General features: G+C 39.6%; 2 protein-coding genes across 3 annotated transcripts; both read right to left on the bottom strand.

The window, feature by feature from the left end:
• Positions 1-267: 267 nt before the first annotated feature.
• Positions 268-14,852, bottom strand: LOC115143457 (ADP-ribosylation factor-like protein 8B-A). Its single transcript, XM_029683910.2, has 7 exons — positions 14,573-14,852; positions 5,355-5,435; positions 5,178-5,251; positions 4,845-4,938; positions 4,667-4,734; positions 2,719-2,789; positions 268-2,505 (listed from the first exon to the last, which is right to left on the bottom strand). Exons 1-7 carry the CDS (start codon positions 14,693-14,695, stop codon positions 2,456-2,458), a joined length of 561 nt encoding a protein of 186 aa, XP_029539770.1. The 5' UTR covers positions 14,696-14,852; the 3' UTR covers positions 268-2,455.
• Positions 14,853-23,689: 8,837 nt separating this feature from the next.
• LOC115143772 (tumor necrosis factor receptor superfamily member 9-like) lies at positions 23,690-27,062 on the bottom strand. 2 transcript variants are annotated; one of them, XM_029684250.2, is made up of 7 exons: positions 26,075-27,055; positions 25,773-25,886; positions 25,186-25,314; positions 25,026-25,098; positions 24,608-24,858; positions 24,384-24,497; positions 23,690-24,232 (listed from the first exon to the last, which is right to left on the bottom strand). In XM_029684250.2, the coding sequence occupies exons 1-7, from the start codon at positions 26,172-26,174 to the stop codon at positions 24,141-24,143; spliced, it is 873 nt and encodes a 290-aa protein (XP_029540110.1). In that variant the 5' UTR covers positions 26,175-27,055; the 3' UTR covers positions 23,690-24,140. The 2 variants fall into 2 exon arrangements, with proteins under 2 accessions (XP_029540110.1, XP_029540111.1); XM_029684251.2 differs by having other exon boundaries at positions 24,138-24,227; positions 26,075-27,062.
• Between the last annotated feature and the right edge of the window lie 445 nt (positions 27,063-27,507).

The raw sequence follows: 27,507 nt of genomic DNA, 5'->3' as shown, positions 1-27,507 counted from the left end.
CTACCATGCATGTCAGTCTTGCCGTGTGTCAAGCAATATCACCTTTGCACCAATAGAAAACATCCACAAGCATTAAAAAGTAGAGGCTCAGACAGGTGAAGAGTCAGAAAATACCCATGTCAAAACCATTCTGGAGGTATGAAAATCTTTTTTTTTTTCTTCACTTTCCGACATTTGTTTGCGAATCTGATGTTTTCGAGTTAAAATCATAGTTCGAGACTATTGGTAGTAGGCTATGATTATTGATACAAGTATTAGTCCAATGAGTGTAGTCAAATGTTGTCCTTAATTTTAATGACAAAGTTCATCTTTAAGCATAGTTTACGTTTTTTATCGACCCAGATAACATAATTACTAAATAATTCCAAAGTATTGACACCATAAATATATATTTAAAAAATGCGCCACAGAAAATATCGCAACTGAGGGTGAACAACGATAACAGTACAATGTCTAAATTAACAAGAATGCCTTTCGATTTCTTGAATATATAGGAGTGGTGTTTTCTCTTTGCTCAGGAAGGCACACTGCATGCTGTTTGCTTCAGAGATGAGATATTGCACAAGGCACTTTGAATTCTGCCACCCTCTCTCAGCTCATTGACCGCAGTAGACATCATTTCACTGAGGCAAATTACAAACAAGGCTGATAACCACACAACCAACCCACTATCTTGACCATCAGTACATTAATATAAAATATCCATATGCGCTCACATAGGTAAAAATCTTAACAGTTTGATATTTGTACATACCTAGCTACTGAACTATTTACATAATTCATTGCTAAAAAAAAATATTTGGCAAAAAAAAGGCAAAGGCCATAAAGCAGTTAATCTCACAGTAGAACATGACAGAGACAAGAAGGGAAACCAGAAAGTCCATTTACTTTCCCAGTGACATTAACATACACTATATATACAAGCGTATGTGGACACCCCTTCAAATTAGTGGATTTGTCTATTTCAGCCACACCCGCTGCTGACGGGTGTATAAAATAAAGCACACCGCCATGCAATCTCCATAGACAAACATTGGCAGTGGAATGGCACGTACTGAAGAGGTCAGTCACTTTCAACATGGCACCGTCATAGGATGCCATCTTTCCAACAAGTCAGTTTGTCAAATTTCTCCCCTGGTCAACTGTAAATGCTGTTATTGTGAAGTGGAAACTTATTTGCGCAACAACGGCTCAGTGGTAAGCCACACAAGCTCACAGAACGGGACTGCCGTCTGTACTCAGTTGCAACACTCACTACCGAGTTCCAAACTGCCTCTGGAAGCAACATCGGCACAATAACTGTTCGTCAGGAGCTTCATGAAATGGGTTTCCCATGGTCGAGCAGCCGCACACAAGCCTAAGATCACCATGCCCAATGCCAAGCGTCAGCTGGAGTGGTGTAAAGCTCGCCGCTATTGGACAATGAAGCAGTGGAAACGCCTTCTCTGGAGTGATGAATCACGCTTCATCATCTGGCAGTCTGACGGACAAATCTGGGTTTGGCGGATGCCAGGAAAGCGCTACCTGCCCGAATGCATAATGCCAACTGTAAAGTTTGGTGGAGGAGGACTAATGGTCTGGTGTTGTTTTTCATGGTTCAAGCTAGGCCCCTTAGTTCCAGTTCCAAGGGAAATCTTAACGCTACAACATACAATGACATTCTAGATAATTCTGTGCTTCCAACTTTGTGGCAACAGTTTTGGGAAGGCCCTTCCCTGTTTTAGCATGACAATGCCCCCGTGCACAAATGAGGTCCATACAGAAATGGTTTGTCGAGATCGGCGTGGAAGAACTTGACTGGCTTGCACAGAGCCCTGACCTCAACCCCATCAAACACCTTTTTTGATGAATAGGACAGCTGACTGTGAGCCAGGCCTAGGAGGGACCAACTCCATATTAATGCCCATGATTTTGGAATGAATGTTCGACGAGCAGGTGTCCACATACTTTTGGTCATGTAGTGCATGTCTGTTATTTTCCCTATAGCTTCACACAGGACTGTCTGGAGAACATGTATAATGATGAGGCCCCAGTCAGTGGCTAAACAACCCATCCTGAGGGTGTAGGATCGCTACACTAGTGCTATAAACAGTTGGACTTACAGGTGTGGGAAACGCCTGTCGTTCAGCCCATAGAATGAAAAAGGCTGACAGACTAAACCTCTCTCTGTTCAAGAGACTGAAGTAGCACCTCATGGCAGAGGTGTAATGCCCATTCTGTGACTCATGGAATGTGGCATTGACCAGGGGCTACCATCTTTTAGTAGTGCAGAGGTATGGGGGTTTGTGGGGGAGAATCATTGGATAAAATTAGAACAACAGGGAGGAACGGGCAGGGGGCACAGTGCAGCATCGGTGTTGGAGGGAACACTGTACATGTGTGAACAGAGAGCGAACAGGGTGTGGCATGAGGGTAACATGGAAGATGGAGCTGGGAGGACAGAGTTCCTGTACTTTCAGCTTCTCCCAGATTTTGATTGTTGGATGAGCCACTGCAGTGTGATATCTGGAAGGCAGGAGACGCATGGGGGTCAGTGTTAGACAGGAGAGACAGCAGGTGAAACCCGAGACGCCTACAGTGGTGGGTAAGTATGATTCGGAATACACAAGTGTATATATGTAGCCACTTTGGGTGCACCATGTTATTGTTCATTTGTTTCCTCTCCTCCAGCCTTTCACTCAGACAAGCAAACCGTTCCACCATCACCATCTTACTCACCTATGTTGTCTCTCTCTTTGCAGGAAATGGAATAGCAGCAAATCTCTCTGTCTTGAATGGCTGCCAAGTTCCTGTAGAAAGAAAGCGGTAAAGAAAACTGATAACCTGCCATCAACTGTGATATTGGTGTTAATATTAACTGGCCAACAGAGGGAGCTGTTTCTTTTTGAAAACTTGTATCATTTCTAAAAGCAGTAGAGTACTAGCAAGGAGTTTCTAAACCCAGAGGTGCAACATCACAAGACTTCTGGGAAATCTTGCGAAGCAGACCAGGCTGGGGTTTGAGAAGTGAAACATTCTTCCTTAGTTCATTTTCTCGAAATGTAAAGGCACAACATTCGAGCCAATGACTTAAGTAGTTAGTGCTGAGCGACTAGTGCTTTTGAGATCGGTTCGGTTTTGATTATTTAAAAAAATCACGGTTTATGTGGGTTGAATGCTGTAAAACAGAATAAAACAATCAATAAAAGTGATGGTTAGTGACTGCCCATTACTGCTTATCACTTAATAACCATTGATTCACATTACTATACTTTAATCAAATATTACATTTGTTTTATTTTATTACTTAATTCCAAGTCATCTCTATAGAGCTGCTGTCTGACAAAATGAGTATTTTGGTAGTTCTTCAAAGTAAATAGCGCTTACTTCTGAATACCAACTATCAATCACTTAGATCATGTACTTTCAGGTAAAGATACCTAGCGAAGCAACTGCTCTCTCTTTCTCCCTCTCTCCTAACGTAGCAGGCATAAAAGGAACACACAGACCAGACAAGAAGGCGCGCAATGGATTATGGTAATTGTAGTTAAAGGAGTGCCTTTGATTTGATGGCCTGTAAATGTGCAGTTTGGCACAAGACAACCTTCAAACCCGATGACATGTTTCTGTGCATGAGCTTAGCTAGCCAACGTCACCTACAAGCGTGATCAGGGATTTCTACTGGAGAAGCCGTTTCTGCCCATCTTCATACTGTACTGTATTTGGTACAAGTGACATAATAATGCAATGTTTCTCTATGAAAAAGGAAAACAAAGCTTATAAAAAAGGCATGCCTAGAAAGTCACAAATCATAACTTCTGTTCTAAAATAAAACCATTAGGTCTTTGCTGATGTGAGATTAGTAAAAGGATGGCAGTGTTCAAAACTCCAGCAAAGTACTTCAAGAATGGTAACTAATCTTCCAAGGTAGTTATGGTCATAAGAAGAAAAAAAAATAGAAAATGTGACTACAATATCTAACTTCTTGGGGACCTGACCAAATTCACATAGAAATGTCAGTTATAGATCTTTCATTCTCATTGAAAGTGAGTCAAAGCGGTAGATCTGTTCTATGTGCGCTATTTCAATGCTTTCTGTTTTTTAAGTTTAGTTTTTGTACACCAGCTTCAAACATCCAAAACAACATTATTTTTAGTTATTGCAAAGGCATTTCACAGCGGTTTAGATGGTACAATGATTCTCTACACAATGGACTGCTTGTTTTGTCACAAACTGAAATTATGGCAAATTATTAGAATTGTAGAAACCAGGAAATGGTGGAACGATTTCTGCATAGTGCATCTTTTAAAAAGTAATTGTGTGTGATGAATGTCTTTGTACTGCTACTATATTAGTGTATCCATCTTGAAGTGGATAAGCACAGCCAAGGACACAGCATGGAAGGAAACTGAAAAGCTGTTTAAAAGTTTGTAGAAGAAACAATTGTGACATTTTTTAAAATGTATGTACAGTGTGTATACATGTGTTGGCAATAAAAATCAATCAAGGCACAATAAGAGAGGGACTCCTCCTCTGTCATTTAGTTAGAATGAGTATACTCAACTTAAAAAAAAAAGGGGGTGTAGAGTTGATTCACACTACCTCAGCTAAGATGCATCAGATGTTGTGTGATTACTTCTGTGGGTTTACTACTAGGAAACACCTCATCTTTTCTCTTCATACTCACATGTTTTCAATGAGCTGCTTCTCGTCTAGAGCACTGGGGATATCTCTTTTGTTGCCAAGAACCAAAATCTAAAAAGCCAAACCACAGTTTAGCTCATGTAGCAGAAATGCTTGCTGATCATATTAAGAAAATGTCATTTACATGAATTCATTCAATTCAGAAGTGTAGGCTTACTTACAGGAATTCCATGCAACTGAGGCTTGTCTAACAAATTGTGCAGCTCATTCCTGGAAGCCTCCACCTTCTCACGGTCAGCTGCATCCACCATGTATCTAAAGAAATCAAATATTTAAAAGACATGGCACAAGTTGTCAAACGCATAAAAAATAATGTTATGTATACTTTAAAGAATTGGACGTGCTCAAAACATACCCAACTCAATGTTCGACCATTGACTGGTATTCACTGAACGTGTCTCTTAAGACAAACAGAACAATCAACAGTCCTGTACTCTTCCTGAATATAAATTGTACCCATGCAGACTGACAAATGGACAAACTCAGATACTCACACAATTGCGTTAACTCCCCGACAGTAACGTTCCCACATGCTCCTGAACCTCGGCTGCCCTCCTATATCCCAGATCTGGAAAAGCAGAGGTCACACATTTTTTCAATCATGCAGTAGGTATAGATTGCCACTGTGAAACATTACAGTAGCCTACATACTGTAGTGACTGAAGACCTACCTTGATGTTAACGTTGCCTTTTGTGATCTTCCTCATGTTGAATCCAACTGTAGGGATCATGTCTTCACTAAAATGCCCAGACTGAACAAGAAGAGAAAAGACCATTGATCACTTTTGAGTGATTGTACAAGCTGAGCTGACATGGAACTGACATGGAATAAACATGGAAATGCTAGGTCAAAGTGTTCCTAATTCTAACATGTCCTCTGGAATTGCCACCTGTATACAAGGCCTAACTAAAATGGTATACCAGAGACATAAACCTAATTGTCGTGGCTGGGTTGCGTTTGTAAATTCACACTGGCTATCTACTCAGATTTGACAGCACTCGCCTGAATGTGCCAGAGTGCGAAATAAATGATGAATTTACGAATGCCCAACACCCGATGAATAAGACCGATTCAACGTCTGCAAAAAAAAGTTATTCAATTGTTGCCAGCAGCAGTTAGGTCACCAACGGTCTAGATAACCAGCTCTGCTAGGGTGAGTAAAATGGTCAGAGTGAGGTGTTCTCTCATTTGTGTCTGCAAGTAGCTAGCGAACTCGGCCAGAGCGTCCAGTGTGCTCTGAACGCTGTGAGAGCGAAACACTCTGAATTTACTAACAGACAATCTGACAACGCTCAGAATTTACGAATGACCTGGAGCGCACTCTGGAACACACCCCATATTTTGCACAATTCCTGTTGTAAAAAAAAAACTGCTCACCTGCTAAAAGTTTAGTGGTATTTACACAAGTGCCTCCCTTATGTACATTTTTTTGAAAGAAATTCTTTCAAAATAATGTTAATTTATTCATTTCTAAGGCTTATAAGGGGTCACAACCTCTAGAGGAAATATGTTTGGAATGCAGACAAGTTTCAGATTTTAAAGGAGACAATTTGTCCGTTTGTCACTAAAGCCCCATATACCACCCACCACCGCGACCTGTATGCTCTCATCGACTGGCCCTCGCTACATATTCGTCGCCAGACCCACTGGCTCCAGGTCATCTATAAGTCTTTGCTAGGTAAAGCTCCGCCTTATCTCAGCTCACTGGTCACCATAACAACACCCACCCGTAGCACGCACTCCAGCAGGTATATCTCACTGGTCATCCCCAAAGCCAACACCCACTTTGGCCACCTTTCCTTCCAGTTCTCTGCTGCCAATGACTGGAACTAATTGCAAAAATCGATGAAGTTGGAGACTTATATCTCCCTCACTAACTTTAAGCATCAGCTATCTGAGCAGCTTACCGATCGCTGCAGCTGTACATAGCCCATCTGTAAATAGCCCACCCAACTACCTACCTCATCCCCATAGTGTTTCATTTACATTTTTGCACACCAGTATTTCTACTTGCACATCACCATAATCTGCACTTCAGTGCTAATTTGCTAAATTGTAATTACTTCGCTACTATGTCCTATTTATTGCCTTACCTCCTTACTCCATTTGCACACACTCTATATTGATTGTTCTATTGTGTTATTGACTGTACTTTTGTTTATCCTATGTGTAACTCTGTGTTGTTTTGTCGCACTGCTTTGCTTTATCTTGGCCAGGCCGCAGTTGTAAATGAGAACTTGTTCTCAACTGGCCTAGCTGGTTAAATAAAAGTCTATCGCCTAAGAACCCTGTCTTATGAGAAGAATAGGTGCAGGGAGGCAGAGGGAATTTAAAGGTCCAATGCAGACATTTTTAACGCATTACATAATTTCTGGGTAACAATTCTTGTGATTGATTTTTTTTATTGATTTTTTTAGCTTTTTAGCAATTTCTCAAGCAAGAATTGTGCTAGGACTGACCGGGAGTGGTGTAAGTGGGGAGGGGAAAACTGAAAAATAGCTGTTATTGGCAAATCAACTTTGTATTTGTCACATGCATCTTAAACAACAGGTGTAGCCTAACAGTAACATTTTTACTTACGGGTCCTTTTCCAACAATGCAGAATTAAAGATAAAAAATCAAATCTAGAAATAGTGACATGAGGAATACACACACAGTGAGTAACCAATAACAAGTACAAGAGGTTTGGAAGTCTTATTGGTCTATTAACCAAAACTCCATCCCACCAATACAGGCTGACATTTCATGTGGTCTTTCAAAGAGCTCTTACACTAAAAAGGGCATTTTCATAATTTTCACAATATTATTCCAACCGCCGTGTGGAAATATAAAACACAGAAATATCACGTTTTTGAATGCACTGGGCCTTTAAAAGAGCAATGCGAATGGTGTCTTTTTAGCCAACCCTAAATCCTAGACTACACTCTCGATGACAGGACAGAGAAACAATTGAAGTCATTCTGCAGTCAACTGTCTTTGCCCTTTACTTGAACCCAAACAGTCTCTGAGCAAGACATATGCTTTGTCTGCCACACATTAGTAACCACATGACTTGATTAGTCACCTGACCAGGCCAAAGTAGAAGTGAGTGCAGTGGTCTCGTGAGTGAAGCCTGGCTGGAAACACCACCACCCTAACATATTACAACTAACCACATGGGCACTTCCCCATCAACGTCATGCATCTCATTCACTACAACACCGACTGACTCAGAATAAGTCCGTAGTGTTACTCTCTCTACATCCTATAAGAAATACCTGGAATTATAGGCTACCTGGAAAAGTTTAGGTATCAAATCGTGAACAATTTCTCATTCATCTTTATTATGTTTTTAGATACAGTAGAAACAATGACTGGGTGTTTTGAGGCAAGAATGCTGCTGAAGGGAATCAGAGCACAGAATGGAGTGATAAATCATGTGTTTGATACCACTCTATTCCAGCCATTATTGTGAACCGTCCTCCCCTCAGCAGCCTCCACTGCATAGGTCTTCAAGTTCATCTCATTCTGTTCTGTTGGAACTGTTCTGGTCAGCTAGCGTCTTTCTGTCTTTGATCTTGCACATCCAAACCGCTGTGATGTCAAGAGGAAAGGATCACGATTTCCAAGGCTTGTTTGTTTAGCCAACGCAACTAGCTGAAAATCCAAATTTATTGGTTGGGTATACAGTTTAGTGGGTGTTAGCTGTGAGTCATTGAGAGTGAAGACTGTGGGAGAATCTGAACTGCATTCTCCTCGGCACCTTCTCAAAACCCATTGGAGGAGAAAGCCAAAGGTTCCTCCCCTCTGACCTTTTCCAATGGGTTTTGAGAAGGTGAGGAGCGAGGATGTGAGCAGTAGGGCGTTGACGGTACCAGCATAACAATGTTTTTTCCATGCCAAAAATGTAAATACAAGTCAGACCAAACTCTTTGGTCCTTTGAAAACCTGCTATATGCTAAATATTGTGTGCTATAGCTTGGAAAATAAAATGTGACTCTGGATGACAACATAATGATGCTTGAGAATGCCAAGAGTGTGAAAAGCTGTCATTAAGGCAAAGGGTGGCTACTTTGAAGAAACTAAAACATGTTTAAAACTTTTTTAGTTACTACATGATTCCATGTGTTATTTCATAGTGTTGATGTCGTCACTATTATTCTACAATGTAGAAAATAGTAAAAATATAAAACCCTTGAATGAGTAGGTTTGTGTGTATGTATATATACACACACAAACAAAAGTTTGGTCACACCTACTCATTCAACGGTTTTTCTTTATTAGGTTGGAATAATACTGTGAAATTGTGAATATTATGATAATGCCCTTTTAGTGTAAGAGATGTTTGAAGACAGCCGGAAATGTCAGCCTGTTTTAGTAGGAGGGAGTTTTAGCCTTCCATGGTGACATCATCATGCGGTAAATGAGTTAATAAACCAATAAAAGAGTTCCAAACCTCTCTGCCAATAACAGCACATTTTCAGTTTTCCCCTCCCAACTCAAACCAATCCCAGATAGTCCTTGCAACCTTCTTGCTGGAGAAATAGCTTTTTTCAATAACAGTTTTTTTTTTTATAGCCCAGCCTAAATGTCCACCAGAGGGCATTATTCCTGATGTTTGGCTCGTTCATAAAACAATTAAGCTGCAAAGGCGTCAGTTTCTTCCTTAATTAAACCGATCAAATTGGCACTCCTCCCCAAAAAATGACAAATTTGCAAATTCTTAATAAAAACAATTTTCCACCACCATGCTAGAGTGGCTAATACTACTTCTGGAATAAATGACCAAACTATAAAACTAGATAACCAGCTATGGGTAACTGTAGCTAGCTACATGACAGGAGTGCTAACTAGATACATTAGCTTACTATGTACATTAATAGCTTTAGGTTGGTTGTTTTTAAGGACAACATCAAGATTTCCACCAAGGTCGTTACCTCTCTTATCATCCCTCTTCCTCACTTTGGAAAGGGACATCTAAGGTACTCGGACGTGACGATGCAAAACGTCATTCTAGGGCCGAGGGTTGTCTACTTTGGCTGCGTTTCAAACTCATAGAAGACACACTCTCGTCCATTTACCCTCGCCTTATGCCCTTGGGGTAATCCCCGCAGCCATTTTGGTCGTCGGTCCAAATGATTAGCCAAGCAAGGGAAGTTTGCAACGCAAGCCCTTTTTTTTAATGGAGTTTGCGAGTGTACAATTACGTTCACTACTGGGCTTGAAACGCACAGTAATTCAATTCGCGATGATTGTACATCCGCCAAAACATAAAACCTCAACGTCAATATAGAGTCAACATACACGTACGTGTAAGTAAAAAACAAATGTAAATAAGTTAGAAATTGTGCTACTAATGTACATGACGGTAATTATGTTTTTGTTCGGTTAGCTTTTGGGAATTGTAGAAATAAAACATCCTTCAGAAGTTCCAGGTAGGCAGGCTAACAGTATTTAGATAATTAATTTGCTAGCTATCATACAGTAGGCATATATTAATAATTATATTTAATGTAAGTAGACATACAATCATAATTGACTATCGCATTTAAGGAACCCACAAGCTACCGGTGGCTGAAAAGACAATCGCGGGATGAACAAGTGACGAATTTCCGGGCAAGGGAAGTCAATTTAAAAATCATTCCTTCCTCCCTATTTTTTTTAAATTATTAACAACAAATCAATACAGAAAGTACATGAGGGAACACAGGTATATATAGATTATATATAATGGACAATCGAGCTAGGGGGTACAATATCACATAATTACACAAGGACCTTAAGGGACATACATAAAGTTACAATTCTAACAGCTTTTTTGTTAGTAGAGTATTTAAAATACAGTTCAATTTATTTTTGTAGGGTAAGAAAACGTGTTTTTTTGTTTGTAAATTTACATTTGTGTATATGAAATTTGGCCAAAAGAATAATGAAATGAATTACATAAAAATGTTTCAGCTTATTTCTATCGTATGTAAAGAATCCAAGCAGTACATCTCTCCACAATAGTGTAAAATCTTTATAAATGTGTTCAATTATAAATCTACTCATGTCTTGCCACAGTTTTCTTACATGAATACAATGCCAAAAAAGATGACCACCCAGAAACAGTGTTGCGTCACAAAAGGAGCCATTTGAGTTGATGTTTTCCTTAAACTTCTTCATATAGTGGTTGGCAGGATAATATTTATGAATCATTTTAAAGGAAACTTCCTTAATTTTGTTAACAAGTGTGTGTGGCAACATCCAAACTTTTTTCCAACAGATATTATCAATAAGGCATGACATAAATAGATACAACATCCTGCTGAAACAAGGTTTGTATCGCTCTGTTGTTGAATGGACCAAAAGAGAAACAAATCTTTCCTACTGATGAGTCAACAGGGTCAATAGCAGGTAGGCTCTGAGGGTCAGGTCTTGACATGTTCCTGAATAACAGAGCAACACCTGAGGGAATGGCATCTAAAACAATTGCAAAATCTTCAGGTGTTACAGGGACCTTGTAAAGTGATAAGAATTCCTTATAACTGAGTAAAAGACCCTCTGCATTTACCAGTTGGCTCACCAATAGGACATCATTTCAGAATCAATATTCTAAAAACAAAGAAGTATTTTTATACAATATATCCCGATTATTCCATGTATAATATCTCTGTGGAGAAAATTTGTGTTTATAAATTAAGGACCATGACAAGAAAACCTGCTGATGAAAAGCAGAAAGTTTCACTGGAATTTTGTCAATATTATAATTGCAAAAAAACATGAAGTTAGGTCACCAAAATTAGAGAAGACATGATGAGGAATAAAATTCTAGATAGAAGTGAGTCTTCTTAGGAATTGTTTTATCCAATTGATCTTAAAAGTATTATTTAAAGTAGTAAAGTCGAGAAAATTCAGTCCACCATTCTCATAAGTGTTCATCACAACAGTTTTCCTAATGTAATGGGTACGGTTTCTCCAAAGAAAGTTGAAAAGCATCTGGTCTATCGCCTTGCTTATTTTACTGTCAAGATATAAAGATAGAGCGCCATATGTTAGTCTAGAGATACCTTCAGCCTTGGTTATTAGGACTCTACCTTTTAAAGATAAGTCCCTCTGTAGCCATTGATTTAGCTTCTTCTGGGTATTTTTAATAAGAGGGTTAAAATGTAGTAAGCCTCTAGACTTTTGATCCTTTGTAATGGTTATGCCTAAATATGTAAGTTCTTATTTTACTGGAATACCATAATATGAAGGTGTCACACAATCTTTGACAGCTATGAGTTCATATTTATTAATGTTAAGATATAGACCAGATGCTTTGGAAAAGGATTGTATCACATTGATCGATATGGGAATTTGGTTAGGGTCTTTCAGAAAAAGTGTAGTACCATCAGCCAGCTGGCTTATAATAATTTCTTTACCAGCTATGGAAATACCTTACAGGACTATTATTTAAAGAATTTGCGTGATTAATAAAAACAGATACGGGGAGATAGGAATTAGGCAAGGTTGTCCTCTCCTTTAACTCAAATCTAGGTGAGGTGCCATATTTCAATGTGATAGAGCTGTTACCATTTGCATAGTCTTAATAGCCTTACAGAAAAAATCCCCAAAGCCAAGTCTCTCAAGGGAGTGGAAGAGAAACTGATGCTCTACTATGTCAAATGCTTTATAAAAATCTAAAAATAATATGAAGCTATCCTCGGTTATTAGGTCTGAGTAGTCAAGTATGTCTAATACTAGTCTGACATTGTTAGAAATATGTCTGTTCCTCATTAAGCCAGACTGTGTTTCATCAATGATTGCATCCAGGACTTCTTTAATTATTTTTGCAAGTAGTAAGGCTAATATCTTATAGTCATTATTAAGAAGACAAATTGGACACCGGTTATCGATGAGCAGCACTTCTTTATTAGTAGGTATCAGTGTTATTAACCCCTGACTCATTGTAGGAGGGAGAACATTGTTTTAAATACTCTCTAAAAAATACTTCAAATAGGAAGGGAGCTACTTATTCAGAAAATTATTTGTAAAATTATGTAATTCCATCAACACTTGGTGATGTATTGTTCTTTAGATGTTTGATAGACTCTAATCTCTTCAACTTTGATGGGTTCATCACACTGTTTAGAATCTATATCACTGAGAGTGAACATTATTCAGTGAGTTAAAAAAACATATCTGTGGATTCCTGACAGTATGTAGAGCTATACAATTTTCTGTAAAAATTGCTACAGTATTTAGCGATTAATTTTTGGTCATCTGTAATAACACCATCAATGTTAAATTTATGGATAGTGTTATTTTTAGAGTGAAATTTCTCAAGTCTAAAGAAATAGGATGAATTCTGTTCTCCCTCCTCAATCCATTTTTTCCTAGATCTAATAAAGGTTCCTTCTGCTTTTAATCTATATATATTATCCAGTTTATTTTGTAACTCAATTAGTTCCATCTCCCCCTCCCGCAAGAGGCCAGCTGGGGACCACTGAGAAAGGGAAGTTATCTTAATGATCACCTTTTCCTCCTCAGCTCTTCTGGTCTTAGTAAGATTACTACCATATTTTCTAAGGTATTTGGACACCTCAAATTTAAAGAGCTCCCAGTTCTTGCAATAAGATCTTTCTTCACAAGCCCTTTCCCAAAAGTGTGAGAGCAGATCTTTAACCTCAAATTTAACTATATCATTATTTAATGAGCTATTTAGCTTCCAGTAGGATGCTCTGTCAAGGTTAGTATCAGGGGTAAATATTTTGATATCAATGTAAATAGCCCTATGGTCTGTGAGGGGAATAGTACAAATATTTGTAGTAACACACTCGCCATCAATACATTTGGATATAAACCAAAAATCTATTCCAAGGTCCTTATGTAATTGTAATGTGATATTGTACCCCCTAGCTCGATTGTCCATTGTTTGTAATCTATGTATGCTTGTGTTCCCTCATGTGCTTTATGTATTGATTTGTTGTTAATAAAAAAATATATAAAAAAATATTTAAAAAGTAAAAGATATGTGAACATGCCAGTTATAGCTAGCTAATAAAGAGCTACGTTAAGAATTATCCTGTAGTACTGCATTTCATTATTTTGTACAAAGTGTACAAAACAGAACAACTAGTATGTTGACTTCTCCATTGCTGACGTTTTTTTAGCGGATGTCCAATCGTCGCGAATTGAATTGTGGGGAGTTTCAGGCCCCGGAGTGAACATAATTATTCACTCGCAAAACCCAATGAAAACGAGGGCCTTACATTGCAGACTTCCCTTGCTTGGCTAATCATTTGGACCGGATTCCCCCAAAGGCATGTGGTAGAGGGTGTATTTTAAGTGTTTGGAAAGCAGCCACGGTGGAAAAGTTTATTTACCACGTTTTTTTTTTAAGTCAGCACGGCATTATTTTATGAACGAGCTGGTCACTGGGGGGCACGAGTGTATCACCAGCTGGGTAGATGACATTTGGACGTCAAAAGACATGACTACATTAATAATATCGCCCTATTGTGGGCATTAAGGCTGTTGCTTGGCCTGTTGTAGCTAGTAAAACGGGAAATTGGCTAATTAGCTAGTTAATCCAGATGTTTTAGGAATAAACCTTGACTAGCGAGCAAAATAATATTTAGCCAAATTCCCAAAAAGTGGGTGAACAGTCTGATTATATTGCCATCAAACCACAAATAAAGACCTCTAACTAGCAGTAGATAGCTAGTTTGGAAGGTTAGCCGCGAAGTATGACTTGTGCTATTGTACGTTAACGTAGCTGGCTGACTTTGCAGAAGACAATTGTCGGATAGGCTAGTCAATCAATAATATAGATAGCAGAGGGACGACACTAAATCGATATGGCTGAAGTCGCTAACTTAGCTAGTTAGTGCTTACGTAACTAGAAAGCTACTATAACTAGCTGCTAACAGCAAAATAAAAACTTACAGCTATAACATTAACGAATGTGGTTTTGCCCGAGTGTTGAAGTCCAACCAGAGTCAACTCCATCTCCTCTTTCCAAAAGAGGGACTTGAACCAGTCCAAAAGCCGGTTTATGAGTGCCAGCATCTTGAAATTGATATTACCACTCAACTTCGACAGAAAACGACCAGTGTTGTTGCGTTCGCACAAGTGTAGAGGAAATGCTTAGTGCTGTCATATGACTTGTGACCGCGCACAATGTGGACGCTTCAAGAAACGAATACTCTCTTCCTTTCTTTTGTTCCTTCATATGCGGTCACTGTATTCTCGTCGCGTCCTCAGTATTCCCTCCTTCTCAAAACCCATTGGATGAGAAAGCCAGAAGGCCCGCCTTTCTGACATTATCCTCCAATGGGTTTAGGAGGCAAGGACAGGATGCAAGTAATAAATTGAGATTCTCCCACTGTTCTACTTCTGTCCAGTGTCCACTCTTCCTTCCTTGCGCCCTTTACTATGCTCAATTTTGATAGTTTCTTTCTATCCTTTGACATTGATTGCATTGATTTCACTTGTTCAAATCTTGTTAAAAAAAGAAAGTAATATCAGGAATTAGAAGATGCCTCTACATGTTTTTGTCATAGCTGAGAGAACAGTTAATGTTCTTATCAGTAATTTACCTGAGTATTATTATTACTCTTAAGAAATAGAGAAGGGGAAAAAAACAGTATTAATTGTTCAAAAAAGTAAGAAAAGCTGTAGAAATAATATTTACTATTGATGAAGGAATGAAGGAAGCAAGTGATAAACAAGATGACAAAATACAGGGGAATTATAGGTGGCTTAATGCACGTTGTTTCTGTAGAAGACTTCAATTTGTTCACTTGGGACTAGCTGCCATGCTATCTCTGAAATAAAAGCATTCCTGCAACACATGTCAGATCATACAGTGGAGATGCTCTCCATTGACAGCAGACTCTGGCTGGCATGGTCCTTGGTTTAAGGCTGCTGGATGAGCAGGCCACCACTCCTCTGACAGCGGACAGACACATATATCTGAGGAAGCGATGGAAATACTTGTAGCAGGGCAGTTCACTGAGGTTGTTTTGAACACGTCACTATTTGAACTTGAACTTTACATCTGAATACTGTAATTAATTTGAGAATACAATGTTGCCTATGCTTTATGTTCCAAACAATTTCTAAATGCCCGACACACCGTGTCAACGATGTGTTAACCTATTCTGTGGTAGGCTACTCACTGTCTTTAGGCTTCTTGTGTCTGATTATCCTGATGCAGGCTTGAGTGAGGAACACCAGGAGTGTGACAGTAGAGAAGAAGGAGCCAATGGCCAGAATCAGCTGAATAGAACACCCGTCCTCTTTGCTTCCTGTCGCTGATGAACAGTCAAACAATTAGATCTACCCAAATACACTACATGGCCAAAAGTGTGGACACCCCTTCAAATGAGTGGTTTCGGATATTTCAGCAACACCCGGTGCTGACAGGTATATAAAATTAATCACACAGCCATGCAATCTCCATAGACAAACACTGGCAGTAGAATGGCCCATACGGAAGAGTTCAGTGACTTTCAATGTGGCACCGTCATAGGATGCCACCTTACCAACAAGTCAGTTTGTCAAATTTCTGCCCTGCTAGAGCTGTCTCTGTCAAATGTAAGTGTTTTTATTGTGTAGTGGAAACTTCTAGGAGCAACAACGCTGCAAAGTGGTAGGCACACAAGCTCACAGAACGGGACCGCCGAGTACTGAAGTGCGTACAGCGTAAAAATCATCTGTCCTCAGTTGCAACACTCACTACCGAGTTCCAAACTGCCTCTGGAAGCCACATCAGCACACAAACTGTTCATTGGGAGCTTCGTGAAATGGGTTTCATTGGCCGAGCAGCCACACACAAGTCTAAGATCAGCATGCGCAATGCCAAGTGTCGGCTGGAGTGGTGTAAAGCTCGCCGCTATTGGACTCTGGAGCAGTGGAAATGCATTCTTTGGAGTGATGAATCATGCTTCACCATCTGGCAGTCAGACGGACAAATCTGGGTTTGGCGGATGCCAGGAGAACGCTACCTGCCCAACTGGATAGTGCCAACTATACATTTTGGTGGAGGACGAATAATGGTCTGGGGCTGTTTTTCATGGTTCGGGCTAGGCCTCTTAGTTCCAGTGAAGGGAAATCTTAACGCTACAGCATACAATGACATTCTAGACGATTCCATACAGAAAGGGTTTGTCGAGATCTTAGTGGAAGAACTTCACTGGTCTGCACAAAGCCATGACTTCAACCCAATTGAACACCTTTGGGATGAATTGGAACGCCGACTGCGAGCCACATCTAATCGCCCAACATCAGTGCCCGACCTCACTAATGCTCGTGGCTGAAAAGAAGCATGTCCCCGCAGCAATGTTTCAACATATAGTGGAACGCTTTCCCAGAAGAGTGGAGGCTTTTATAGCAGCAAAGGGGGGACGAACTTCATATTAATACCTATGATTTTGGTATTAGATTTTCGACAAGCAGGTGTCCATATACTTAGTATACATTGGAAATGACTTTGGATTGTGATTTGTTTGACTAATTGCCAACATACCATGTATGCCACATTTTGAGTTATGGGTCTTGTTCCCAGGGAAGATCACATCAAGTCCATGTGCACCACACCTGTTGGTGACAAGGTATTACAAGTTATTTTGGAGCCACTAGAAACATTTCACATGATAGAGGAGCTCTGCTAAAAGTGATATCTGGCTATTTTTCAAAACAGTGTTCTTACTGTGTTAGCAGTTTGCAGTGACCATGTTCAGTGTCAGAGTATGTGTTATTAGGACATGGGACACATTTCCAAGCGTACTCCCCGGAACCTGTAGATGGAAAACATTCTTCAGGTTAGCAGTGGTATGGACATGCCTGTTGACCACTTCCCAGCATTAAGATGATGTTGTTTTTTGCTGCATTTGTAAACGGAGTCAGTGACAGGTAGTAGAGGAAGGAAAACATATGACAGTCTTACCTGTCCTTTTCAGTTCCTCCCCCTTGCCACATTTATTTTCCTTTTCACATTTTGAGAAGATGTGGTCTGAGCATAGGAAACCAGAGCCACACGAACAGTTTGCATTTGGGGTTGAGGTGCACACTCTTGTGTAGACTGCCCAGAAAAGCAACGAGAGAAAGAAGACTACCAGGTGAGAGTCTAGTAATTCAGTGGAGACATTTACAAACCATTACATGAATGAAGTGTGAGCCTCTCTCTGTGCCTGCCCCAACAGCCACTGCTTTCCTGTTATTAGTTACTTTGACCTTTGAGGGTCGATCAACAATCTAAGGGTAGGACCTAATGATTTTTAAGAGCTAGACCAATAGAATGTTTTGTTTATGTCACCTGTCCTCCACAGGAGGTTGGTGGAACCTTAACTGGGGAGGACGGGCTTGTGGTAATGGCTAGAGCTTAATAAGTAAACAAAATTCAAAAGGCACTCGCACATCTGAGCAATCTAATTTGCAGGTGCATGGCAACAATTGAACAAGATGAAGGAAAAAGGAAACCGCACACTGCTCTTGATAGTATCACCGATCTTTAATAAGCTTACGTATTAATAAGTTTACGGCCTTCTTCAGAGTTTTGGGGATTTTTTGAAAGTTGCACCATTATGTGGACCTAGCCCCTCCCACATCCGTTCTACACATCGAAGGGGGTTGGAGGCAAAGGAAAAATAAATAAGTGCTACCAAATATAACAATATGCATTTCATAAATATTACAAACGTGTATAAATAAGGTGTATTAAACACGTCTGTAAAATCTCAATAAGGACATAGCAAGTTTTCATTAATCATAGGGTACATCATACGAAAAACGTCTGAATAATCTACAAGAGACACATATTTCATGTTCAAATTCACAACATAACATACATAGGCATTTCATCATTACGTCCTTTAGAAAATAATGTCTGGAGGGTGAAAACTCAAAACATTCTCTTTTACTCAGAGTATTATTAATATCTCATCCCCTATCTGATATCTTAATTTTCTCTATGCCACAAAATCTAAAGGTAGAAATGTCATGCTTCAGGTCATTGAAATGTACAGCGACTGGATCATCCCTGTCGTTTCTCCTGATTGAACTTTTATGTTCACTAATTCTCTGTTTGAGAGAGCGGGTGGTTTTACCGACATAACAGAGTCCACATGGACATTTAATAATGTAAATAACATGGGTGGTGGAACACGTAATAATGTCATTTATTTGGAACCGTTTTCCTGTGTGTGGGTGGCAGAAATATTCTCACTTTATCATATTGTTGCACTGTGCGCATCCTCTGCATTTATAGCTATCATTTGGTAGAGGGCGTAAAAGAGTTTGACTCATTTTATTTTGTGGCTGGCAGTTGGCATGAACCAATTTATCGCGTAAATTGCGACCTCTCTTATACACAATACGTGGTGGATATTTAAATTCAGCCGGCAAAACTGGATCCGATGATAAAATATGCCAGTGTTTCTTGACCACACCTCCCACTTTTCGTGAGTTCAAAGTATATGTAGTTGTGAACATTACGGAGTGTTCTTTGGCTTTAGCGGGTCTTTTTTTGTAGCAGTTCATCTCGTGTGTTTTCCAATGCCAAATTATGAGCTTCATCCACACATTGTGAGGAATAGCCTCTTCTTAGAAACCTCATGCACATCTCCGCTGCTGTTTCTAGATAATCCTCTGTGGAGTCAGTGGCATATACGGCGCAGTCTAAAAAACGGGCTTCTTGGAAGTCCTCTTTTTAATGGCTCAGGGTGGAAGCTGTCACTCTGTAATAGAGCATTTCTGTCCGTTTCTTTTCTGTACAGAGTTGTAAAACAGGGTTCCATTTGATTTCTCAATCCACATCTCGAGATAATGAACACGCTGAGTGTCACATTCAATAGTGGATTTGAGATTAGGGTCAATGTCATTGAGTAGTGCCATAAAATCTGACAAATCTTCTTAAATTCCTTCCCATATACAAAAAATGTTGTCAATATATCGATACCACTTCAGGACTTTATTCAAAAATGGATTCTCGTTTACATTATTAACAAAACGTTCTTCAAACCTCGGAGCGAATGTAGAGCCCATCGATGTTCCATTCGTTTGGAGGTAGTATTCATCATCTGAAATAGTTATACGTCAAAACATATTCAGCCAATTCTAAAATGAAGTTTGTTGGTGGATATTCGTTAGTATCTCTGTCTCCCGAATAGTGTGCTAGTGCTGCAAGCCCCCCACACACACACGCGCGCACATGGGGAATGCTGGTATATAGACTCTCGACATCTAATGTGACCAAAATACAGTCTTCATTTAAACCCTTTATTGGTGAGATCTTGTTTATAATGTCTATAGAGTATTTTACATATGATGGCAATGATTGCATGAGATTTAATAAAAGAGTACAAAATTCGACAAAGGCTCTAGCATTGAGCCTATTCCTGCAACCACTGGTCTGCCTTGATAGTTGCCTTGTTGTGTTTTAGGTTTGTGTAATTTCGGTAAAATATATATGCATGGACGTATGGCACATTTGCAGCAAAGATATTCATATTCAGGTTTTGAGATCAGGTTGTTTAATAGGGCTTGCTCCAGATTCGAGCATATTTTTCGTATGATGTACCCTATGATTAATGAAAACTTGTTATGTCCTTATTGAGATTTTACAGATGTGTTTAATACACCTTATTTATACACTTTTGTAATATTTATGAAATGCATATTGTTATATTTGGTAGCACTTATTTATTTTTCCGTTGCCTCCAACCCCCTTCGATGTGTAGAACGGATGTGGGAGGGGCTAGGTCCACATAACGGTGCAACTTTCAAAAAATCCCCAAAACTCTGACGAAGGCGGTGTGGCCGACACGTAAGCTTATTAAAGACCGGTGATACTATCAATAGCAGTGTACGGTTTCCTTTTTCCTTCAGAGCGTAATAAGTGGAATGGTATCAAACACATGGTTTCTATTCTATTTGCTCCATTCTGGTCATTATTGTGAGCCGTCCTCCTCTCAGCAGCCTCTTGTGCTGTCATCATAACCCTTACCTTGTTGGCATTTGAGGCATGGTTGACAGTCCTCAAAGAGGTCATTGGTCTCAGAGTAGAAGCCCACTGGGCAGTCACCACAGTCAGTTGTGGTGCTTGCTGTGCATTGCTTCTTCACAAATGTACCTATGAGCCAGCCAGTCAGAGATCAACTAAATATTAGTTCAGTTATATTCTTACATGCTTCTAACAGGCAAGTCTTACCTGGTGGACAAAGTTCACAACATTTGCCATCTTTCTCATACGAATCATTGCATTGTTGATCAGCTGCTAAAGCCATAGTCCAAAAATACAGAAGACAGATGACTGTCAAATGGATGTACTGAATGTCCATTATGTTTAACACATTCTCCTTTCTCCCCCAATTATTTGATGTACTGTATGCAGTGACGTCAGGTATCTCTCTCTGTCTGGGAGCGTGAGTGTGTGGTAAGCAATCTAGGAAGCAAGTGTTTCTGTGATGTTTAACTAGCTGAAGCAATCTATGATGTGTACAGTATGAATGGTGTGAGTTTGACAGTAGACCTAGGTACATAAGCTGAATGTGTGAGCATCTCTCTCTTTCTCCCAATGTGCTAACTTTTTTTTTCTTACAAAACATTTATTTGGTATCAGCGTTGCTGGGTTCATTAAAAACTCTGATGGATTTTGGATGTCCTTGGTCTTATTTATTTTTTAGAGGGCCTATACATGAGGACAACTTTACCATATTATCCTGGAGGCAAACTTACACCGTCTCATTACTTTGCATGAATGATATTGCTGAACTTTAAGCAATGCAAAATCATTTGTTTAGCTTCTTTCTATTCTGTGGATGAAAGAGCTAGCATGAGCTGAAATCTATGTCCACCTTAAGGTATAAAACTGCCCACTGGGTGAAATGGGGGGGGGGGGGGATTAGCCTCCTTTCTCGTCTCTGTCACTCTTTCATTCCTAACCCACCGATGTTGACTGCATCAGTTGTGAGACACAGGAACACATCACAACTGTCACAACGCCTCTTCACAGTGACGTCAGCTGCAGATCAGGACCACAGGGAACGAGGTAGGTGGTTGTGTGGGGCCCTAAATGTCACAATACTATCGTAGGCTACATACACAGCTATAGTTCCCCTTATTGAGTCCTCTTCTCAGTCGACAGAGCCATGGCACACACCACTCACTGCTGCCTACAACTAGGATCACACGTCACCTGGTCAACTCTACCCTTTAGTGGTGGAGACCCACTTTTATTTATTTTATAAATGTTTTATTTAACCTTTATTTAACTAGGCAAGTCAGTTAAGAACAAATTCTTATTTACGACGACAGCCTACTGGGGAACAGTGGGTTAACTGCCTTGTTCAGATTTTTACCTTGTCAGCTCGGGGATTCGATCCAGCAACCTTTTGGTTACTGGACCAACGCTCAAACCACTAGGCCCAAAATTATTAAACTGTCTGGTTTAATTAACTTTTGATGTGCTCAGGTATTTTGTTACATATGTAACGGATGTGAATAGGCTAGCTTAGTTAGAGGTGCGCGCTAATTAGCGTTTCAATCGGCGACGTCACTTGCTCTGAGACCTTGAAGTAGTGGTTCCCCTTGCTTTGCAAGTGCTGCGGCTTTTGTGGAGCGATGGGTAACGATGCTTCAATGGTGACTGTTGTTGATGTGTGCAGAGGGTCCCTGGTTCGCGCCCGGGTATGGGCGAGGGGACGGTCTAAAGTAATACTGTTACACATATACTGGTATATTTGTACAGGGGCGCAACTTTCACTGGGGATGGGTGGGACATGTTCCCCCCACATTCTGAAATAGCATTTTTGTCTCCCCCAGTTTTATCATCGGAATGTGAAACGGTGTGCTTTAGGACCATGAGGATGCCTCTGAGTGGTCGGGTAGGCTGTTTGGAGTGTTTATACAACTGGATAACAATTATTAATAACGTGTTGTCCCCCCCATGTGTAAAACCAAAGTTGCTCCCCTGTATTTTTTATAAACTCAGGTGTAGTGTTGCAAATACAACAGGTTGATTATGCTGATCAAAATGGAATGAGTTACAAAAGCTTTTTACAGGAGTTACACAACATATGTCTGGTCCATGTTTACTGCACACGGGATATATTTTTATGAAGCCAGTGATGCAACATTTTAACCAGCCTTTGTCAAATTGCTTATGTTTCTATCATTTTGGCCTGTTAAAGTGATTATGAATTTTGACACATTTCTGTAAATTTTGGTTTTGGTAGAAGCACATGCAGAAACAGAGCCATCATCAGTGTTGCAAAGATTACAAATTATAGAGAGATCCTGATAAATTGTTACAGGGCCTATGTCATAATCCCTCAAAATTCCATAAAGGTATGATAATTCTAATTCCTAATTCTATGGGTGAAATTCTAACTACTACTGGAAGGTGTGGGCCACCAGGGGGCATTAGTCCTTTGGTGAGCTCACAACCAGTCCAGTCCAGTAATGGGATCCTGTGCTATTAAAAATGTTCCATCTATTAGATGAGGCTTTAAATCATGACCCTGAGGCTGAATGCATTTAGAAAAAAGGTTAAGGTTAACATGTTATTTTTTCGGTAACCTCAAGCCCAAATCAGTCTTAGTGGCTGATGTAGATTGAAATGTTTTTGACCACCCATCACTCATTTTCCATCCTATTATGCACACAATATCCCTTCATTTTGTAAAACTACATATCTACTACAACCACAGTAATGAACATTGCTGAGATATGTGAAAAGTGATGATAAAAAAAGTGGAACCGATCAGAACATGAAAAGTGATCAACAACATAAGATCTCGCTCACGGTGGCAGCCTCTGTCTTTGACTTGATGGTTTCGATTGAAAACGTGAGTGGAAGTCATACAGACTGGGTGGAAGTATCTCTCTCATTGAAAATAAGTAACAGACCTATAGCCTATCCACAGGGGGAAGACCCTACCCAGTGTCAGTGTCTGTAGTGTACTGATTCTTCTCCCTATACATCCTGATACTTCTGTTCTTGCTGGGTCTTAGTTTATGTAAATGTCTCAACTCCTAAGAATGTGCATATGGACATTAGGATCATGCAAAATGTGAAAAAGTTTATTTGCAAAGACATAAACAACCACAACATTTAACACAATACACATTTTACAAAATGTTGCAACATTATTTTGCCACCATAGCATTGTTTTCACATAATCTCCCCTGTAAATCTAACCAGACACCTGAAGGAACAGGAAGTAGTATTTATCATTATTTTGTCAGACGCACATTTGTGAAAATCAAATAATATCTAGATCCCCCAGCTCAGCCAAGAATAATGCTATTGTTGACAAATAGATTGAAAACAAAGTAATGTCTAAAATGCTCTTCCATAATAACAGAATACATGATAAACAAATATTGACAATATTTTAAAATTTTCGAAAACTGTTTAAAGTTGTTTCTGGTTTAAAGGAGTAGCATTGAGAATAACAGCAACATTTTGACAATATGAATTGTTTGACAGACAGAGAGCCAGGTATCTCTATCATGGCTCCCCCAAACTTGGTTGTTTTACCAGGGAAGAGAAACTGCTGTCTCCACTTTCTTCAACTGGCCTCCGGCACATTGAGTCCTGAGCTAGGGTAGAACAATAGAGTCAGAATATACAAACAAAACAACACACAGATGACATTTCAGATTCAAGAGCCCATCAAGCTCAAATAACTACAATGTACATAACAGCTAAAGAAACTAACGTAACACTTCTCATAACGATTGTGTGACTTACATTTTTTGACAGCTGGCTTCTTGTGGTTCTTGATGCAAGGAATGGTGATCAGTTTGCAGGTCATAGTGGTCAGTAGAAAAGTAAGCAGCAGGACAATTCCCATGAGTGTCATTACTGGAAGACAGAAATAAGGCGTTATTCATATAAAGCTATACAATGATCAACTGTAACACAAAGTTATACATGAATGTATGTCATGGACGAGAGTCAAGAACAGCATTTACCTTGGCCAAAGTCTGCCGTTGAGAACTTGGGACTTTTGGTCACCTTGATAGTGGGGGCTGGTGTTAAGGTGGGGACATCAGGATGAGGGGATGACCTTTGGCTCTGGATCAATGACTTAGAAATGGTCTGGATGGAGCCAGATGGGGAAGTGGTGTGTGTGGAGGAGAGGGTCTTCCCCTCTGGCTCTGAATTCTCATGACAGGTCACATCTGATGTCACACTGCCCGGAATCCTCACTCCCCTCCTACACCTGAGACACAAGCAGACACACAGCCATGAGTCAGACTGCCATAAAAAGGCTTTGAAATCAATTGCAGAGGATGACAAAAACTCCAATATTATATTGTAAATGTAAGGAGATTGCTTGATACTTTAGCAAATAGCAAAAATTTGACAAATGCTAGTTAATTTACATACTCTCGCCATTTCACACATTTAGAGTCCATTTTGGTGGAAAAGGATCCCTCCTTACATTCACGGCATATTAATCCTGAGGTGAGAAATTATATAATGCCAGTTATTTACATTTACTAATCAATCCATTCAAAATCATCAGTATTACATGCTCCAGCTTTACCTGATGTATCCAGCTCAGACCCCTTGGCACACTTGCATAACGAAGACTCATCGTTCCTTCTAATGAATCCTGTACGACACTGACATATAGCATTGGAAGTCTTCGTGCACTCTGATATCAATTCACTGTCTGAATAAAAAACAAAGTTTTTATAGTTTATTGATACAAACAAACGTGTCTGTGGGTTACACTGGCATATTGTATGGCTATTATTTGTATTCAAATCTAATTGATTTATAAAGCCCTTCTGATATCTCAAAGTGCTGTACAGAAACTCAGCCTAAACCCCCAAACAGCATAGCAATGCAGGTGTAGAAGCACATGTGGCTAGGAAAAACTCCCTAGAAAGGCCAGAACCTAGGAAGAAACCTAGAGAAGAACCAGGCTATGAGGGGTGGCCAGTCCTCTTCTGGCTGTGCCGGGTGGAGATTATCACAGAACATGGCCAGATGTTCAAATGTTCATAGTATTCAACTCAAGATTTGGTGTGGGATCATTATACAGACACTATTTTCTGTCCACAGGTCATTTGTTTACATCATCTATTAATACTGATTGTAACTTCTTACAACATGATTGTAACTTACTCTCAATGCAGTCGGTGCAGGGTTCACATCGCTGAGAGCGATTTGGTCCTGCCTGGTATTGCCTTTCAGGGCATGGCTCACAAAATCTTCCTTTCCGTCTACTTATCATCTCACCTTGATAATATCATTCACATTATTGTCCTTGTACTGTAATTGTTGTTAACATTGGACTCATTTCACATTAGAAGTAACTTTAATAGTATCAATGGTAAAGAAAAAGTATTCAAGATATATCTACATTCATTGCATATTAGAGTATAACTCACACAATAGCACCTAATAATTAATAACTCATACTTTACCTTTTTTGCATTCGAAAGTTGCCTCCACTGCATTTAAAAATCCTTTACAAGTGAATACACATAAATAGATGAGCACCCAAAATCCAGACAGGATCATCATATAACTTTCGCTATAGAAAAGAGCACGGCTGTCTGTGAACCTGTACAGGGGGGGGATTTAATACTATATGAAAACCACTATGATGTTGAAACCTCACTTATATATGATCTACAGCTCAGGTGACATATGTGGTGTAGTTCAGCTGTGCCATGTGCACGTTTAAGATAGTGTGATGAATCATATGATTTCCTGTTCCTCTTTAGTTATCCCCACCCCAAGAGTGGTAAATAAATTATAATCCTCATTCTTTTCAACTGAAAATATTCTGTCCTTCAAGGTTTATTATATTTCCTTGACATAACACCCAAATAAATAGATCACTTCCACTCATATTAATGCTGTTTTCTTTGATGTTTCTGAGAGGTACAGTAGGTAGGACATGCTATGTGTACTAAACCCCAGCGTAACTCCCACCTTCTCCTTGCTTTATTGATTTATTTGATTTCACCTTTATTTAACCAGGTAAGCTAGTTGAGAACAAGTTCTCATTTACAACTGCGACCTGGCCAAGATAAAGCAAAGCAGTTCGACACATACAACAACACAGAGTTACACATGGAGTAAACAAACATACAGTCAATAATACAGTAGAAAAATAAGTCTATATACAATGTGTGCAAATGAGGTGAGATAAGGGAGGTAAGGCAATAAATAGGCCTTGGTGGCGAAGTAAATACAATATAGCAATTAAACACTGGAATGGTAGATGTGCAGTAGATTTAGCTTCTCATTAGGTCCACTAAAAGTGAAACTTATACATTGTTTTGTGATGACTCATTGTTGTTCACTATTCTATATCATATGTGCTATAGTTGACATTTTGGCATGAAAAACAACCAGAAACATTGAATTATCAGAAATCTATTTTACATAATTCCTTTCCTACCCTCTGCAAAGCACTCCATGACGATTCGACTGCGTGGTGATGTAGGCATTGAGTAGGATTACTATCTGCATGGGGTTCCTATGTATTCTATACCACATCTAACAGACTCACGGAGAGACAAATAGTTTTTTTCACACAGAAGTGCTGTGGTACCATCATCGTGTTAAAGTAATGGACTGATCAAAGAGATACGTCTTGAGTGACGATAATACAATGTTATCTGGTATGACTAGAAGGGAGAGACATTCACATTATTTTAACATTGTTGCATGGTGATATAATTAAGCAAAAGGGCACGAGGGGGTGTGATATATGACCAATATACCACGGCTAAGAGCTGTTCTTACGCACGACGCAACTCGGAGTGCCTGGATACAGCCCTTAGCTGTGCTATATTGGCCATATACCACAAATGCCCGAGGTTCCTTATTGCTATTATAAACTGGT

This window comes from Oncorhynchus nerka, linkage group LG15 (assembly GCF_034236695.1).
Source record: "Oncorhynchus nerka isolate Pitt River linkage group LG15, Oner_Uvic_2.0, whole genome shotgun sequence".
Lineage (NCBI taxonomy): Eukaryota > Metazoa > Chordata > Actinopteri > Salmoniformes > Salmonidae > Oncorhynchus > Oncorhynchus nerka.
Note: the sequence above shows the minus strand (reverse complement) of the source record. Positions and strands in the feature narration are given on the sequence as shown.

What these genes read in the sequence shown, in the direction of transcription:
- LOC115143772 (XM_029684250.2), bottom strand. Translation starts at nt 26,174, where the DNA reads ATGATGATCCTGTCTGGATTTTGGGTGCTCATCTATTTATGTGTATTC. An exon ending in CTGCACCGACTGCATTGAGA is followed by an intron (nt 25,315 to 25,772) that starts GTAAGTTACAAT and finishes TTTTTTATTCAG; the next exon opens with ACAGTGAATTGATATCAGAG. An exon ending in GAAGCCAGCTGTCAAAAAAT is followed by an intron (nt 24,233 to 24,383) that starts GTAAGTCACACA and finishes GTTCTACCCTAG; the next exon opens with CTCAGGACTCAATGTGCCGG.
- LOC115143457 (XM_029683910.2), bottom strand. Translation starts at nt 14,695, where the DNA reads ATGCTGGCACTCATAAACCGGCTTTTGGACTGGTTCAAGTCCCTCTTT. An exon ending in CATTCGTTAATGTTATAGCT is followed by an intron (nt 5,436 to 14,572) that starts GTAAGTTTTTAT and finishes CTTCTTGTTCAG; the next exon opens with TCTGGGCATTTTAGTGAAGA. An exon ending in CTCAGTTGCATGGAATTCCT is followed by an intron (nt 4,735 to 4,844) that starts GTAAGTAAGCCT and finishes TTGGCTTTTTAG; the next exon opens with ATTTTGGTTCTTGGCAACAA.